This window comes from Mytilus galloprovincialis, chromosome 7 (genome assembly GCF_965363235.1).
Source record: "Mytilus galloprovincialis chromosome 7, xbMytGall1.hap1.1, whole genome shotgun sequence".
In the NCBI taxonomy this organism is placed as follows: domain Eukaryota; kingdom Metazoa; phylum Mollusca; class Bivalvia; order Mytilida; family Mytilidae; genus Mytilus; species Mytilus galloprovincialis.
In genome coordinates this window covers 4,081,182-4,100,182 of record NC_134844.1, presented here as the reverse complement: position 1 = coordinate 4,100,182, position 19,001 = coordinate 4,081,182, and the positions used below count along the sequence as shown (strand labels likewise).

The 19,001-nt window shown below is 32.5% G+C and overlaps 1 protein-coding gene across 6 annotated transcripts in view; it reads left to right on the top strand.

Moving 5' to 3' along the window:
* The window catches only part of LOC143082151 (syndetin-like), a 43,786-nt gene that overhangs the window by 19,915 nt on the left and 4,870 nt on the right, over positions 1-19,001 (top strand). For 3 of the 6 annotated variants that reach the window (XM_076257717.1, XM_076257716.1, XM_076257711.1), the window contains 16 exons: positions 740-880; positions 1,429-1,558; positions 2,342-2,522; positions 3,327-3,425; positions 4,186-4,276; positions 5,096-5,269; positions 5,943-6,040; positions 6,413-6,501; positions 8,166-8,257; positions 8,876-9,025; positions 11,390-11,487; positions 12,358-12,454; positions 13,707-13,865; positions 14,923-15,044; positions 15,677-15,775; positions 16,191-16,281. In XM_076257717.1, the coding sequence (XP_076113832.1) occupies positions 740-880; positions 1,429-1,558; positions 2,342-2,522; positions 3,327-3,425; positions 4,186-4,276; positions 5,096-5,269; positions 5,943-6,040; positions 6,413-6,501; positions 8,166-8,257; positions 8,876-9,025; positions 11,390-11,487; positions 12,358-12,454; positions 13,707-13,865; positions 14,923-15,044; positions 15,677-15,775; positions 16,191-16,281 (1,911 nt within the window). Of the gene's footprint in view, positions 1-739; positions 881-1,428; positions 1,559-2,341; positions 2,523-3,326; positions 3,426-4,185; positions 4,277-5,095; positions 5,270-5,942; positions 6,041-6,412; positions 6,502-8,165; positions 8,258-8,875; positions 9,026-11,389; positions 11,488-12,357; positions 12,455-13,706; positions 13,866-14,922; positions 15,045-15,676; positions 15,776-16,190; positions 16,282-18,891; positions 18,954-19,001 lie in introns of all 6 variants that reach the window. The other 3 variants (XM_076257713.1, XM_076257714.1, XM_076257715.1) reach the window with 2 other exon arrangements.

Here is a 19,001-nt window from a genome sequence, read left to right as displayed (position 1 = left end):
AAACTGACCATCATGGTATCTTTTATATATCTATTTCCATTTATTTGTATTAGAATGGTTTATAATATTCTGCATTTCCTTTCTACTGTTTGCCCCCCTCCCATATCCACCAATGAATATTTGAATATAAGGCATAACTATTCAAGAAAATGTGCTCTATTTAAATTCTGTTTAGAAAGTCAATTAAGAAATAGAAAAAATGTAGTATGCTTTTCCTGAAACTGTGCTGGTGAACCTGTCTGGTTCTTATTTGTATTTTGTGAAGGATATTTGCATATGATTTTGAAACTATGGTATTACAATAAGTAACTTTTGATTTTACAAACAAGTGGACATTAAAAAAAAAAAAAACAGAAAATATTTACTATATTTACATAATTAGTAATGTTAAATTTACATTCTAATGATGATCTGAATTAGTTGCCAATTAAAATGCTTTCTTTATTATATATATATCTTGGAACTCATATTTTCTATATTTGACTAGAAGAATAATATATTGTATGTGTGAAGAAGGAATATTTTTTCAGAAAAGATCTTCAAGTATCTCACAATAAAGTTTGCACAATAAAAAATATATGCATCAAATAAAATAAACAAAAAATAAAGCTATTTAATTAGCTTCAAAGTCATTTTAAATCTACAGCTAACATTTAAAAATTACATGTCAGATTAAAAAAAGGAATAAGTGTTGTAAACATGATCTGGTATAAAATTCAACTCTGAATTTCTTTTACAGACAGCCATGGACCAACTTCATATGCACTTTACCAGTGCTATACATAATACAGCCTTTACTATAGTGTTAGGCTATGTAGAACTGTGTTCTGGGACCACTAATTCTAACTTCCATAAGAGACAGTATACAGATTTATGTAAGGTAAAGTACCAGTATGTAGAACTGTGTTCTGGGACCACTAATTCTAACTTCCATAAGAGGCAGTATACAGATTTATGTAAGGTAAAGTATCAGTATGTAGAACTGTGTTCTGGGACCACTAATTCTAACTTCCATAAGAGACAGTATACAGATTTATGTAAGGTAAAGTACCAGTATGTAGAACTGTGTTCTGGGACCACTAATTCTAACTTCCATAAGAGGCAGTATACAGATTTATGTAAGGTAAAGTATCAGTATGTTATATCAGAACTGTGTTCTGGGACCACTAATTCTAACTTCCATAAGAGGCAGTATACAGATTTATGTAAGGTAAAGTACCAGTATATATTTTACTCTTAAGACTATTTATAGGGTATAAAGTTCAAAATGAAATATTTTCTTACTTTATTAATTAGTTTAGTCTCAGAAACTTGATCTTTACAATGTTAAAAGCTTTTGACCAATCTTTTCTTTTGGTTACAAGTATGTATGTGTCCCCAAAGATCATTCAAGGAAACAGTGTGAAAATGCCTTTTTTTCCTCCACAGAATGTAACTCAGGACAGTTTTACGCCATGTTTGATTGACTTATGCAAAGCATTATGGGAAGTGATGAAAAGTTATTTTAAGACAATGCAGTGGCATGAACAGAATGATATCAATGTACAAGATAAAGATGGTAGGTTTAATAGCTTCTCTAAAATAATACTGTGGATTTTATGATTAATTATGTAGTGATATTGATGGATTCTATGGGGTATTGGTGTACTATAAATTTCTATATTCTGCTATATGCAATTTGTCAAAATAATGAAATCAACTAGCCACTAAAAAATTAGTCCGGCAAAGCACGGAAATATGATCCACAAATATTTTCAATGAATCCATATAGATTTATATTTGTTTTCTGTGAAGGAGGACAAAATATTTTCAACATAGATACTCTGGATTCAATATCAATAGGTGGGTAGTGATTTCATAAGTAAGGTTCATAAATTTTTTTACTCATAATATTTTTAAATGAATCCATAGATGTTTTGTTTCATGTGAAGGAGGACAACATCCACTGAAATTCAGTTCAATGTAGAAAAGTCTGTGTTCTCTTATATAAAAAAAGAAGATGTGGTATGATTGCAAATGAGATAACTCTTCACAAGAGACCAAATGACACAGAAAAACTATAAGTCACCTTCAACAATGAGCATGTCTTGATATTCATGGGAAAAAGCCGAAACCAGTCTTACTGGAAAAATTTATCACTACATATTTCTTTTCTAAATTTAATGTTAAATAAGAAAGAAAGAATTTGGTTGAAATAGGATATTTTAAACTCAGACAGCTATGAAGAAAATTGCTTTCTAAGCTCAAAACTGATTTTGAAATGAAAATCACACTTGTAAATTTGGTTTGTTTAAAACTCTTTTCTAAAGTTTCCTTCAATCTTTGAATTTACATTATGTAGAAACGGAGGAAGGAACAGAAGAAATAGCATTCAATAAGAAATACATCAAACAGAAACTGGACCATGGGCTGACCAGAATATGGATGGACGTCCAACAGAAGGTCAAACTATTTGTCCTTGGCACTGATCTCTCACATTTTAAGTTAGAAGAGTTCATTAGAGTTTTAGATATCATTCATAGGTAAGCTAAAAAAAGATTTGTAATGTAGTTTTTACCTAATATGAAATTGTGTGTTAAACTTATATTTCATTTCCCCCTGTATAGTATTGTATATATGTGATCATAATGTCGTTTTGTTAATACAGGTAGAGGAAAAGTGATTTGAACCATTTGTAAACTTTGACAACAGAGTCACTAAGGCCTAAATTAATATATTGTTTGTTTCCCCAATCCTGACCCTGCCAAGCCAGGTGTAGGTAGGTACATTTAGGTAGGTAGGTAGGTAGGGAAATAATTTTATTTTTCCAAAAATCTTGAACAATATCGGTCAATCTGGCAAGCCAGAAAATTTGAAATGAATGAAATTATATTTGACTTAGTTTTGACAATAAATTTTATGAGTAGGACAATTTTTGCAGGGTCGATTGGGATTGGGGAAATACTGTTGGAATTTCTTTGGTTGGAAGTTTTCACTAAAAGAAAAAAACTTTATGGAAGCAAATTAACTCTATCCTTTCTTTAATATCAGCTACTTGAAAAACTTGCTCAGAATATAAAGATAAACAGATGTGGTATGATTGACAATGTGACAATTGTACACTAGAGAACAAATGACTTAGAACTATAGATCAACTTATAGCCTTCAACAATGAGCAAAACTGATACCACATAGTAAGCTATATAAATTAGCCTGATAATGAAAAAAATATTTGTTTGGATGATATAATGGAAGACAAAGCTAACAAGTTTTCTGTTGTTTGGACGGGTTGTTGTCTCTTTGACGCATTCCCCATTTCTATTCTCAATTTTATTATGTATTTTCAGAATGATTGAGATTGGTGAAGAATTCTGTGGGAGCAAATCCGATGGCTTACAAGATTCTCTCAAACAGCAAAGTCTTAATTATTTTAAAAATCATCATAGGTAATAAACTTATCAATGTTTCTAGGTAAGGATTTTTTATGCCCCCACCTTAGCCTAGGGGTATGAAATTCTACCCTTGTACGCCTGTCCGTCCCTTTGTGAGTACATATGTCTGGATAAGTTGTTTTCTGGTTTTGACTTAAGTTTGCATCAACTAAATGTTAAGGAAACCTATACAATATACTTATTACCACAAAATACAGTTCAAAGTTTAATTTTTGGTGGCATCACTTTTAAAAATTGAGAACAACACGTTTAATAATTTCAATGCGTCCGAAGCGCTTTTCTAGATTTACCTTCATCAGGAACACTCAAAGCCAAACATTTGAAATCCAAGATTAACTGTTCTAGAGTTATGTCCCTTTACAAATGGAAAAAAATTACTGAATTTTTCATTTCTGTTCTCTAACTCAACCAAAATTTATAGACAGTGCTTATAACCATAAAATGCAGAGTACAAAGGGCAGTGTCACTTTGAAACGTTATATTATAGAAGGACATAAGCATTATCTGTGTTTGATGGACACGTTTCTCATTTATTTTTAAATTCATCATTTCACAAGAAATTCAAATTTGAATTTATGGCACCATAAAGGAGTTTGTGTATAATGCATGAATACATTCTAGATTACTATACACAAAGACTACACAAACAGGATTTTTTTGTAAAGTATCATTTAGTCAGCATGGATTTTCCTTTTCTTTTCTCATTGTTTTTTTTAGTTTGAGTCTATTTTAATATTGGTAATCTTTTGTTCAGATACAGAATGGATGAACTAAGAATGTTCTTGGAGAATGAAGGTTGGGAGCTTTGTCCAGTGAAAACTAATTTTACATACTCACGTCTGTTGGTAAGTACATGTACTCAATAAAACTAATTTTACATACTCAAGTCTGTTGGTAAGTATATGTACTCAATAACTCACGTCTGTTGGTAAGTACATGTACTCAATAACTCGCGTCTGTTGGTAAGTATATGTACTTAATCAGAAAATCATTGTGTAAAAAAAATATTTCTCAAATAAGTTAAAAAAACTGTCTATAAAAGCAATAGTTGAATTAAAATTCTCATTGCCTTGTAGGATATTGAAGATAGTAACACCCCTGCTCTTGAAATATAGTGGTTAACCTCTGTACATCTATGAAAAGTGATATTAAAAAGTCATGCAATTTTATTTTAATCAAACAAAACCTAAGATAACTTGACCTCACACATGTCTCTTCACCTCATAAAGCATCAGTTCACACACAGTCTTATCACTGCAAAACAAAATAGTCAAAATTTCAGTCTCATATCACTTAAAACAGACACACAACCTATTTACAAAGATGAATTCTTAGAATTGTAAGAAAAGATTTGCAAACAACATGAATCAAAATACTATGTATATAAGTTTATAAATGTCTATCCTTTGAAGACGAGCAGGGGAGTGGAACTTTTCATAGCTGTCTACTCTTAAATTTTTATGATATAATTTCAATTTAAGATTATAACTAAAATTTGCAAAAATTCATATCCTGGATAAAAAAGACAGTAAAAGCAAGACTTTTGAATAGAACCAATGAAAAATGAATTACATGAATCCGTATTTGTTTATAAAAATAAACAATATCAAATAGGTGTCTATACCATAGATGAATAGATATATTTAAACTTTCACGTATTTTAGGAATTTAAGTTTATGAAACATTGGAACAAATCACCAGAACTCTCTCCTAGAGGTGATTCTTCCCTGACAACAGATAATAAAGTTGTTTACTTCAAAGACTTTACAGATGGCGCCACTCCATTTGACGTTCATCCTGAGGATGATGAAAATGAAGATGTATTCTCATACAGTTTTGTAAGTAAAAGACTTATAATAAGATAAATGCTTGTTACTGCTGGAGTAGTACTATAAGTTATTGTTTAATTTGTGTCCTGCAGCAAATATTTAATACATATATAAAACAAGAACAAGTACCGGTATACAATATATCAAATCAAATATGTCTATTGATAAGGAGAAATTGTTGAGAAATTTATTAGTTGCCATGTGTATGATCTTTTCTTTACCCCATATCAGTTTAGAGTTTAATGGAGTTGACCATGAAGTTATGGGCACATCAACACTAAAGTTAGTATATGATTATGATGTGCGATTTTTAAAATGTATGCTCAAGAGAGGTGGGAGATCCCAAAAGGGACAATCAAACTTATATGTGAAAGACAAACTGACAACACCATGGGAAAAAATAAAAATGGTGAAGTAACAAACAAAAACCCACAAAACACAACATACAGACTGAGCAACATGCACCCCACCAAAAATCTGGAGGTGATCTCAAGTGCTCTGGAAGGTTTGGGAGAACATGCTTTCCTTGAATTACGGTTTGAATCTAGATTTCATGGTTCACTCAACATGGAAATGCAACAGTGTCAGTGACGCTTCAAGATATACAGAGACACAGAATAAGGTATTAAGATGTATAACTGATCATAATCTTTGAAATGTTTTATGTTTTATGTTTTATCAGGATAGTGAAGGTAATGATAGTGACAGTGACTCAGACATTCCAGATGAATTAAAACAAGATTATATTGATGAAATAACGGGGGAGGCTCGCTCTCATAGGTTAGTCACAATAAATCATATAGGATATGCTATAATTCATGGATTGTTGGCTTTATAATATGCATTGACATGTTGTGAGCTTACAAATATACAAATGTAATGTACAAACAATAAAAATGAAAAACACCAAAACATAACATGCCATGAAATAGCTGATAGTGCTGCATGTAGCATAAACACAAAAATCAATCATTTATAAGTTCATGACATCCATGCATCATCATGTATACATAGTTATCTTCTTTAGAAAGATCATATTTGTTTTGGAAAAATAATTCTGTACAAAAAAGAAAATCTTTTATAACTAGGAAACATTCAAAAATGTAAATTCTTTAAGATTGTTTTGCTTATACCACACATTATATTTTTCAGACAATACAAGAGAAGGATATCTCATAACAGAAGCAGAAAAAATGTTCCCATAGTAACCAATACAACAATTAATTTATTAAGAGTTATAGGTAAGATCTTATAAAAATTCCAACAGTGACCAGGTCCACAATTAATATGAATTCTGGTTAAGAATTTAAAATTCCCATAGTGACAATAAAGGTAAGATCTCAATCATTTAGATATTCTCTTAAAGGGGCACTAGCTGTCAAATTCATGGTCACCGATTTGACTCAAATTCTCATATTTGATTTATAACAATGTAAAACATTTATCAAAACTATCAAAAGTCTAAAATAAACAGTTTACAGAGCATGGATAGATAATATATAGGTTCGTTTCGTGTGTATTTTAGTCCAGACGCCATCTAATTAACTACCGATTTGACCTCAGATGACCATATAAGCGATGTAAACATAAATAAAGATATGAATAGATTAAACCAACATGTGCCATTGGATTTTTATAGGTCTGTTTGATTTTATTTCATAGATTAAAAATAGATGTTTCTCATTGTTTTTAACCATATAAGAATGATTTTATGTGCATCGAATTGGTAATCAAATGATTTGTGTAGTTTCACTTTCATTGTTGACATTCTTTTTCTTTAAATAACCAGTACACGTACAATGCATGCGTTGTCAATCTCTAGCTAGGGGTTGAATTGAAGTTCACATAAATACGGATTTAAAGAGGTCGACTCATTCACTTGCAAGTGAATTACTAATTATCAATGTTTCTTAGTGTAATTTGACAAAATTGAACCTTTTTGGCTGCAAAAAGCGAATTGTTATTTCACTATTTCACTTTCATTATTGATTGAACAGAAAAAAATCAAACTTTAGATTTTTTATATATCTCGTAGCTAGTGCCCCTTTAAAGACCATAATTAGTTAATTAAGGTTAGACCTCATAATTCATATTGTAATGAATAACTGAATTTATTTGAAATTTGTTTTTAAGCAAGATCAAATAATTTCAATAGTGACTAATACCACAATAAATTATGAGTTATAAGTAAGTTGGTTGCACTTATGTTAATATAGACCATGCAATTTCCCTTAGGAACTCCCTTTGTGTATAAAACTGCCACTTTTACCATGCCGATTCATAAAGAATTATATCCTAATGGAAAGTTAATATGTACTTATATTTTATTCTAAGGTCAAAACATAGGGCTGTGCAACATACTATTATTTTCAACATTTATATTCCCTGAAGTTTGTGTAAACATATGCTTGAATTCTGTACTATCCCTACCTTCACTTTGGGCCTATTTCATAATTCAATATTTGCCACTGCCATGTGTTTTTATAATGGTAATATTTCTTAAGGTATGTCTATATGAGATGAACATAGAGATTATATCTAGGAACCAGTACGTAAACAAAACAAAATATTTATGAATATTATATATCTCCCCAAAAGAGGTGTGGCTTGTGAAACAGCTGTATTCACAAAGTGCAATCTGTAGAGAATAATTATTTTTTGACAAACTACTGACATCAAGGGAGACAACACCATCATTTCCCCTAGAGTTGCCATATGATAGTATGATTTTATTTCATAGGTAAATACATTGAAATCCTGTTCTCTTTTCCTTCTATTGTTTGATGTAGTCTAACTATGGTTGAATTTGTCAGTTTTTATGAACTTTCCACTTTTTTAAATTTCCTTGGAATTTGATATTTTTGTTTATACTTTTGTTTATACTTTTGTATTATTTATTTTATAGGTAAATATATGAAGATGATAACAGTATTAAAGCCGATAGCCTTTGATGTTATATATTGTATATCACAACTCTTTGACTATTATCTTTATACAGTAAGTACTTAAGTCTTCAGTGTTATGTTTTGTGTTTCACCGATTGTTTTCTTTTTCATTCGTTTTGAATTGTTTTATCAGGTTCATGAAAAAACAATGTCTTATCATTGTGTTACAAATTTTTAAATTGTTCAAGTTAAACTACAGTTATAGACGATATATAACTCAAATTCAAAATATTGTCTTAAAATAGCCCATTGCAATTCAATGTTTATTTAAATGAGAGGCGAAAGATACCAAAAGAACATTTAAACTCATCAGTTTAAATAAACTGACAACGCCTTGTTTCAAAACGAAAAAAACAAACAGACAAAACAACAGTACACAAAACACCACATAGAAAACCAAAGACTGAACAAAACACAGCAAAATAAAAGCAATCTTTACTCTGCAGCTCTCACAACCACTTTGAATTTCATATGTTTGTTCCCTATATCCAGAACTTTATTGATGTGCATAGAACTAACAAGACTATGAACAATAGAGAATATTGAAACAGTAAATCATAAAATCTTACCCCAAAAAAAGTGACCCTAACTAAAATTGAATTGTGAAATCAGCTGCATTAAAAAGTTTAGATATAAACACATATTTATTTGTTTTGATGAAAACTTTCAGGTTTATAGTTTCTTTGGTTCTCACGATTCTGTAAGAAATGAGCGAGCCATAAATCAACGACTTCACCTCACCTTACAGAGGATACATAGTAATGTGATAGCAGAGGAAGTAACGCCTGGAGCGCCACCTGTTGACAGTGAAGAGAATCAGGTAAACTGTTGTGAATAAAACTAAGGTCAGTGTTCTCCCCAGGCCGTTTTAGCGCCGCGATTTTCAGCGCTATTTCAATTTCCCGCTGTCCTATTGCACTGACCGCGTCGCTATCCCGTTCAACCGCGTCGCTATATTTTTTTTCGTATTTTTTAAAATTTCCCGCTTATTTTTCTTTTCGGATCACGTGATTGACTGGTTAACGATTTTTGAAAGAATTATTTCCTTTGTATTAAAGTAACTCCGCGGGACCAGTCTAATAAATTTTACAAAATGGCGTCGTTGAGGGATCAAAATAAACAAAGATTTCAACATTGACATCTATTTAATGAATATATAGAGGCATATATGAATGAAATGAGAAGAAATAAATTGACCGCATTTCCCAACGACATTCACAAACTTGTTTAACGAACTTTGAACAAACACTGATTTTAACAACGATCAAATTGGCTTCAATGAGCTAGTCTTTGAAGTATTAATTATCACCCAATCGAACTAATACCTGTTTAATCAGCAATTCTACAGTAATGAATTTTACCCTTTGAAAACAATTAAGAGGATATGATTAGAAAAGCAAACCCCAAGCTGATACTAGACTTGAGAAATTCACTTTCTCGATGTCCAGCTTGGGTGAAGCCAAGTTAAACGTCGTAAGGTTAACAGAACACTGCTACATTTTTTTGCTTTATAAAGATGCCGAAACGTATGAAAGGAATGGACAGTGCTAACAGAGACATATAATACATGTCTCGGGTGCTGAAAAGTTCATTTCTAAATTATATAAGGGAAGTTTTACCCCCTTCTCTGACAACTTTGTCTCGACCATTTTTTGAACCATCTACGATTATATCATTACTTTTTTTGCGTTTACAACCGAACTGTCGAACCTGTATTGCTTGAAAGAAGCATCCCTGTTATCAAGGGATTCATTATAAGCCCGTATTTTACGATTACTTGACCATACATGGCTCTTTTTCAAATGGATAAGGGAATAAAACAAAACGAAAATTTTGTGTAAATATATATAAAATATCGATATTTGTCAACCAATCATCAATATATCTTAATTTAATATTGCTTTAAATTTAATGTAAACAGAGGATGGCTTGGATAAGGAATAGTATTTAATGCTAATAAAAGACACAGGTGCAAACAGGAAGTTATGTCAGCCAGTAAGGGAGATAATTTGGGAGGGAAAGACCTAAAAGAAGTATTGTCAAATCTTGACAAACTTATCTGGTGGCATGTATTCAAATGTTTATAAAATTATCAAACAAAACCGTTAAAGGTGGTAGTTGTTTCAATTGGCATACATAATGTATTTGATTGGTAATTCACCTTTGAAATAAAAAAATCTCTTTAAAATATTTTTAAAGGATTTCTTTCATATTCATAATTGGAATATTTTAGCCTTTTTTTTAAGCAAGTCTTTGATAAGATTTGAATATTATTAAAAGGGCAATTTCATTTCTTCCTTTGAAATACTATACTCATTTTTATTGAAAAGTTGTACTTTGCTAGAAATGTTAATAAAAGTAAATGTAAAAAATACCAATCTTGTCATTGAAAACTTTCTCACAGAAGCTGACAATGACTTTATTGTTGGTCCTACATGTTCTGCAACATCACCTGTTAGTGATAAGAAATCTTCACATCTAGGCAGTCTGGTATAGACCCACCATGGAAAAGACTTCTCCTTGGGTTTTATAGACAGATGATATGAGGATTATATGTATTTACAATGGAGACAAAAAGACTTTTCTTCTATCATGTCTATATCCAGACAATAACATTAGCAAACAAAGGGGTAACTTCCATGAGCATGATGAGGACATCATTACAAGAGAAAACATCAATAGCATTATATAAGAAAAACACATAACAAATCAATTACAAACCAACCGCGCGCCGCGACAAAGTTACTGAGAATTGTCGAAAATCACGCGCTTACCACAGCGCTATCCAAAAATCCTGGGGAGAACACTGAAGGTATTGGAGAAGAATGCATATTTGGATTGCCATCTAATAACGTTGAAGTAAATTTGGTGAAGTTCTATGGCTACTTGCAATATAATAATATAAGAAGCAATTCTTGATTTATTGATTGATAAATGGAAACATATTACATGCTTATTAAGGGTGATAACATGTTAATGAAAAACCATGAAATCAAATATCTACATCTACAAAATATGAACGTTTCCTTCAGTGTAGGAAATTGGTTCTCACAAAAATTAATGAGTCCACATTTAAATTTGGCACCATTGTTACATTTAAGATACATAACATTAATACTAATTATAAAACTACATCACATAATGATACTGTGTTAAATTCATTGAAACATTGAACTGTATTTAGGATAGAGTTCCTCAGCCCCATCTTTCCCCTGTGGTGGACCTCACTGCAGCAGATAAATTGTTTGGGTTGTCAGAGAGAGTTGTAGCAGCAGAATCACTGTAAGTAGATATGTTATGTAACTTAATATAGTACTAAACTGAATTTGGATGAAAACTTCTAACATGTAAAGGCACATCCAAAAACTCATAAGGTATTATGGCCATATTATATTGTATGCATATATATATCTTTGAGAATGATTGTATACTAATATGATAGAATGGTTAAAGGATTAATTTTTTTATTGAATGACTTTAAAAAATCTTGAACGTCTAAGCAATGCTCTTTCTAGATATTTTATGAGTTACAATAATAAAGTCATGAATTAGAGAGTATAAAAGCCTCCTGTAAAAGTTAGGTCACTAGGACAGATTTTTAGCAATATGACGTCATATTCAATGTAAACAAAGAAACGCTGTCGTCAGGTAAAGTTTTTTTTTTATAACAAACAATTTTTAAAAATGAATTAGTATTAAGTTCCTTTCTTAGACTGATAAATATATATTTTATTCAAGGTCTCATGCAAGCAAGACCGGAAACGGAAGTAGATTTCTGCGCAGATCCGGAAATTCAAAAACGCGACAAAAAAAAAAATTGAACGATTTTGAGTTCATTATTCCTATGAAAAAATCAGGAAATTTTCCCGATTTTTTTTTTTTTTTTTTTATTGAATTTTCTACTGTAATAGGGACTTCGTCCCCATATTACACAAGTAGTAGATTGGTCAAGAACTTAATGTTTATTTCTCAGATACTTGCTCATCACATTTGGTTCCTTTTCACATATTTTACTGTGGAAGACAATGAAAATTTATTGTTTTACTTTTTGATAGTTTAAAAAAAGCTATTTTTGCGATACATTTATTTAATTTTTTTTCAATAAGTCTGAGTTTTATCATAGACTATTATACCTTTGTTTGTAATTTTCAGTGTTTTTCTTGCCAACCAGTTTGAGCAGTTACAGCCTCACTTTGAAACTATGATTCCAACTAATAAAAAAGCATTCCTACAGCAGTTTTATAGTCAGGTAAATATGTCAGTTCTACAAATATATAATTAGTGTACTCAGGGATCTCCATGGATGAAAATTGAACAATGGAGGAACTGTCACCATGACAAAACCCAGTGGCGTGTTCGAAAGTCTTTCATTCCTTCATTTCCTTGTAAGGAATGGTGAAGAGGCTGATATATTTAGCTTATAACATTTATTTCCTTATAAAATAACCAGTATTTTCATTAATTGTCATTAGTAACAATTCCAATACTATGCCTGCATGGCCCCAAACTTTTTACTTTGAGAACTGTAAAGTGATTCATTTTAATCAATAATTGATTATGTTCTGTTTTATGTATTATTTTGTCGTCGTAAAAAAAGGGGATGCAGATTGCGTAAGTCAATATGAAAGCATGTATTCGACTTTTTAAACTTTTTTCTTTATAAGTTGATTAAACATTTTTTTAATCTAAATTTCTATAAGCATTTTTTGAAACTTAATTAAATAATACAGTCAATCGTCTATCTTGATTAAGTGTACTCCTGTCAGTTGTGTTGATCTACTTGTACAAGTGATTAGCCATCTATAGCTGGATATCCCCGAGGTTTTTAAAACTGTAACAAGGAGGACCCTTTAGATTATAAAACAAAAGGCCTAAGTATTCTGCAATTACATGCTATTGATTATAGTTGCTAAGAAAAATGGCGGCAGTTAGAAAAACCCAAAATAAATTTTGACAATAGCTGGGATCATTTGACAATGGCGGAACATAATTTTACTACGACAGAGGTCATGTACACCATCAGAAAACCGGTTCTAGAGATCCCTGAGTATAGTACAGGTTAGAGGGTACTTCCTCATTGATTATAGTCCAATTAAACCTATTCTAGTTATATTGACGTTTAAATGTATATACTATATAATGTAAGAACAACAGTTAAACAACTGTTTGATAGTCAGATCTTTGTAAATGTACATGTATACTCTATACTCTAAGTATTAAACAACAGTTTATTAAACAACTGTACTGTTTGGTAGTCAGATATATGTACATTAATGTACACTGAAGATAAATGAAGACTTTGAAGTTCATTATTACACCTTGCTATTTTTATGCCCCACCTATGATAGTCTTTACACACCTACAGAAAATTGTCATTGTTTGAACATTTAATTTTGTGGTTCATCTGCACCCACAAAGTCCATGAAAAATTGGTTTCCAACAAATAATAATAAATCCAAAGTATAAAACTTTGTCCTGATACATATTTTCTTACATTTTAGACAATATCAATAGCTGCTGAATTACGAAAACCTGTGTACTGGGCCGTGTCAGTCCATGCTATAGATTATAATGGTGTTATAAACCTAATGGCTAATGTCCGATGGGATATCAAAGATATCATGTCACAACATAATGCTTACGTTGATGATATCCTGAAAGTAAGTAGTTGTCAGATATCTAAGATGTCTAATATACTATTTTTTCATATCATACCGGTACTCTGGTGATATGGGTTTTTTTTCAGTCGAGAGGAAAGAGAACATAAAACATCTAAACCTGTGTCATTGACGTTGCATAACAAAACATTTTAGATATATAGATCCAAGGATGTTTTTGGGATGCTTTTTATACCAGGGCTATTGCCATAGGATGATATTGTGGCTGAGATACACCTTCTTTGAAAAACTATAGACAATCTATAATGTTATTTTAACTACAACAATTTAACGATTTTGGTAAAAGAGGGACGAAAGATACCAAAGGGACAGTCAAACTCATAAATCTAAAACAAACTGACAACGCCATGGCTAAAAATGAAAAAGACAAACAAACAACAGCACACACGACACAACATAGAAAACTAAAGAATAAACAACACAAACCCCACCAAAAACTAGGGGTGATCTCAGGTGCTCCGGTAGGGTAAGCAGATCCTGCTCCGCATGCGGCACCCGTCGTGTTGCTTATGTGATAACAAATCCGGTAAATAGTCTAATTCGGTAGGTCACATTCAGGAAAGGGAAGGGGATTGTAGTTACGACGTAAGGAACATATCCGATATCATTTGTGATACGGTTATTCCATAACGGTCAACCAACTCGTGATGGCGTCCGTAAAATTTACGAAGGGATGATTTCAACTTCACCATTTGGAACTCTTGGTTTAATAGCTTCCTTGTGAGCAGCAACCCTCTATCAAGAAAATCATGATAGGAAATGCAAGCACGGGAATATCGTATCAATTGGGAGATATATACCCCGTATGCAGGTACACGACAGTAAAAGTCCTCAATCTCCTTGGCAAGTGGTTATCTGGACTGTTTTGGTTTTTTTTTAAGAAAAAAAGGACAACACTTAAAAGTAGTGTTCATGTATAATCTTCAAATTGTTTTTTGCCTTTGCTTAAAACTTCTGATATTTGTTGTATAAGATGTATTTTAAAACTAACACAACAAAGCTTCATGTTTATAAAATTGTTATAATTATTTTTTTCCAGAAATTTGAGAATTTAAACAGAAAGCTAAGTGATATTAGCAGGCGATTACCTATTCCTAGAGTTGTTTATACAAGTGTTTGGGAACATTGTGTCAGATTAACTAATAGAATACTTGTAGAAGGGTAAGCTTAAAGACAAATCTTTTAAGAATAAAAGGTTAAGATATTTCCAAGGAAGTCCTAATTATTGAATTATCTCCCCTACATAGGAGCTGGTTTGGCTCTATTTTTGGTTATTTTCACAGTAAAAAACTCAAAAAGCAGAGGAACAGTGCTGTTCTTTATCTCAAAGTCACAGTGAGGTCTTCAACATGCAGCTAAAAGCTCTCACCTGACTGCAAGTTTAAGACTGTCCCTAGATCTTAAAGTCACAGTGAGGTCTTCAACATACAGCTAAAAGCTCTCACCTTACTGCAAGTTTAAGACTGTCCCTAGCACTGGTTTGAGCAGAATGATTGAGTTGTGACTCTAATATGCTCTTTTAGAAGGGCACAATTTTAGTATAAGTTTTAATTCTTTGATGTTCGGGGCATGTAAATATTGAAAATATGCCACACAGCCCTATATGTTGCCCACCGAAAACAATATAAGGTCATATGAGCTTTCCATTCTAGGATATAATTTTTTACGAAACTTATAGTCAAAGTGGTATAGTTAAAGCTGTAAAAGGTGTTCCTATGGGAATTTTTATGATCTATATTTACAGAATTGCAATCTCACAGGTTGCTAATAAATTTATTTGATTTTGCTTACAGATACTCTAATGCCAAGAAATGTAGTAATGAAGGGAGAGCATTCATGCAGTTAGATTTTCAACAATTATTGTCAAATTTAGAGAAAATGATAGATTTAAGGTTAGTACCTCTTTAGGAATCTTTTTCGTAAGATTTCTGTAAAATGACATATATTTTGAAATTTATTGAAAAGTAATTCCTCTATGGACTTCCATAGCATATATGATTATCAAAGTATTTCTTGTCATTCTCAAATGTATAGATTTTCTGTTATCTTTATACTGACATATTAAAACATTGTCTTTAATTTTGCAATTATAATTATCCCCTTAGCACAGCAAACTTTGGAAGGGGGTAGCTCATTTCTATAATTATCCCCTTAGCACAGCAAACTTTGGAAGGGAATAGCTCATTTCTATGATTTGTTCTTCTGTTTTTTAATACATTGGTCAAAGTCAAATTTTTAAAGGAACAAAATCTGCTGCTAAGTGAAGATTTCTGCATTTGTTAATCCATATTTTATTTATATTTACAGACCAATACCAGAGAAGGAGTTTGTAGAAGGTTATATAAAGGCATACTACCTTCCTGAGAGTCAGTTTGATTCCTGGTTGTTAGATCACAAGGTTTGTACTACACTCCCCCCTTTATTCTGTAGAAGGTTATATAAAGGCATACTATCTTCATGAGAGTCAGTTTGATTCCTGGTTGTTAGATCACAAGGTTTGTACTACACTCCCCCCCCCTTTATTCTGTAGAAGGTTATATAAAGGCATACTATCTTCATGAAAGTCAGTTTGATTCCTGGTTGTTAGATCACAAGGTTTGTACTTCACTCCCCCCCCCCTTTTATTTTGTAGAAGGTTATATAAAGGCATACTATCTTCCTGAGAGTCAGTTTGATTCCTGGTTGTTAGATCACAAGGTTTGTACTACACCCTCCCCCCCTTTATTCTGTAGAAGGTTATATAAAGGCATACTATCTTCATGAAAGTCAGTTTGATTCCTGGTTGTTAGATCACAAGGTTTGTACTTCACTCCCCCCCCCTTTTATTCTGTAGAAGGTTATCTTAAGGCATACTATCTTCATGAGAGTCAGTTTGATTCCTGGTTATTAGATCACAAGGTTTGTACTACACTCCCCCCTTTATTCTGTAGAAGGTTATATAAAGGCATACTATCTTCCTGAGAGTCAGTTTGATTCCTGGTTGTTAGATCACAAGGTTTGTACTACACCCTCCCCCCCTTTATTCTGTAGAAGGTTATATAAAGGCATACTATCTTCATGAAAGTCAGTTTGATTCCTGGTTGTTAGATCACAAGGTTTGTACTTCACTCCCCCCCCTTTTATTCTGTAGAAGGTTATCTTAAGGCATACTATCTTCATGAGAGTCAGTTTGATTCCTGGTTATTAGATCACAAGGTTTGTACTACACACCCCGCTTTATTCTGTAGAAGGTTATATAAAGGCATACTATCTTCATGAGAGTCAGTTTGATTCCTGGTTGTTAGATCACAAGGTTTGTACTACACACCCCCCTTTTATTCTGTAGAAGGTTATATAAAGGCATACTATCTTCATGAGAGTCAGTTTGATTCCTGGTTGTTAGATCACAAGGTTTGTACTACACTTCCCCCCCTTTTATTCTGTAGAAGGTTATATAAAGGCATACTATCTTCATGAGAGTCAGTTTGATTCCTGGTTGTTAGATCACAAGGTTTGTACTACACTCCCCCCCCTTTATTCTGTAGAAGGTTATATAAAGGCATACTATCTTCATGAGAGTCAGTTTGATTCCTGGTTATTAGATCACAAGGTTTGTACTACCCACCTCCCCCTTTATTCTGTAGAAGGTTATATAAAGGCATACTATCTTCATGAGAGTCAGTTTGATTCCTGGTTATTAGATCACAAGGTTTGTACTACACTCCCCCCTTTTATTCTGTAGAAGGTTATATAAAGGCATACTATCTTCATGAGAGTCAGTTTGATTCCTGGTTGTTAGATCACAAGGTTTGTACTACCCACCTCCCCCTTTATTCTGTAGAAGGTTATATAAAGGCATACTAACTTCCTGAGAGTCAGTTTGATTCCTGGTTGTTAGATCACAAGGTTTGTACTACACTCCCCCCTTTTATTCTGTAGAAGGTTATATAAAGGCATACTATCTTCATGAGAGTCAGTTTGATTCCTGGTTGTTAGATCACAAGGTTTGTACTACACTCCCCCCTTTATTCTGTAGAAGGTTATCTTAAGGCATACTAACTTCCTGAGAGTCAGTTTGATTCCTGGTTGTTAGATCACAAGGTTTGTACTACACTCCCCCCTTTATTCTGTAGAAGGTTATCTTAAGGCATACTATCTTCATGAGAGTCAGTTTGATTCCTGGTTGTTAGATCACAAGGTTTGTACTACACTCCCCCCTTTTTATTCTGTAGAAGGATATATAAAGGCATACTATCTTCATGAGAGTCAGTTTGATTCCTGGTTGTTAGATCACAAGGTTTGTACTTCACTCCCCCCCCCTTTTATTCTGTAGAAGGTTATCTTAAGGCATACTATCTTCATGAGAGTCAGTTTGATTCCTGGTTATTAGATCACAAGGTTTGTACTACACTCCCCCCTTTATTCTGTAGAAGGTTATATAAAGGCATACTATCTTCCTGAGAGTCAGTTTGATTCCTGGTTGTTAGATCACAAGGTTTGTACTACACCCTCCCCCCCTTTATTCTGTAGAAGGTTATATAAAGGCATACTATCTTCATGAAAGTCAGTTTGATTCCTGGTTGTTAGATCACAAGGTTTGTACTTCACTCCCCCCCCTTTTATTCTGTAGAAGGTTATCTTAAGGCATACTATCTTCATGAGAGTCAGTTTGATTCCTGGTTATTAGATCACAAGGTTTGTACTACACACCCCCCTTTTATTCTGTAGAAGGTTATATAAAGGCATACTATCTTCATGAGAGTCAGTTTGATTCCTGGTTGTTAGATCACAAGGTTTGTACTACCCACCTCCCCCTTTATTCTGTAGAAGGTTATATAAAGGCATACTAACTTCCTGAGAGTCAGTTTGATTCCTGGTTGTTAGATCACAAGGTTTGTACTACACTCCCCCCTTTTATTCTGTAGAAGGTTATATAAAGGCATACTATCTTCATGAGAGTCAGTTTGATTCCTGGTTGTTAGATCACAAGGTTTGTACTACACTCCCCCCCCCCTTTATTCTGTAGAAGGTTATATAAAGGCATACTATCTTCCTGAGAGTCAGTTTGATTCCTGGTTGTTAGATCACAAGGTTTGTACTACACACCCCCCTTTTATTCTGTAGAAGGTTATCTTAAGG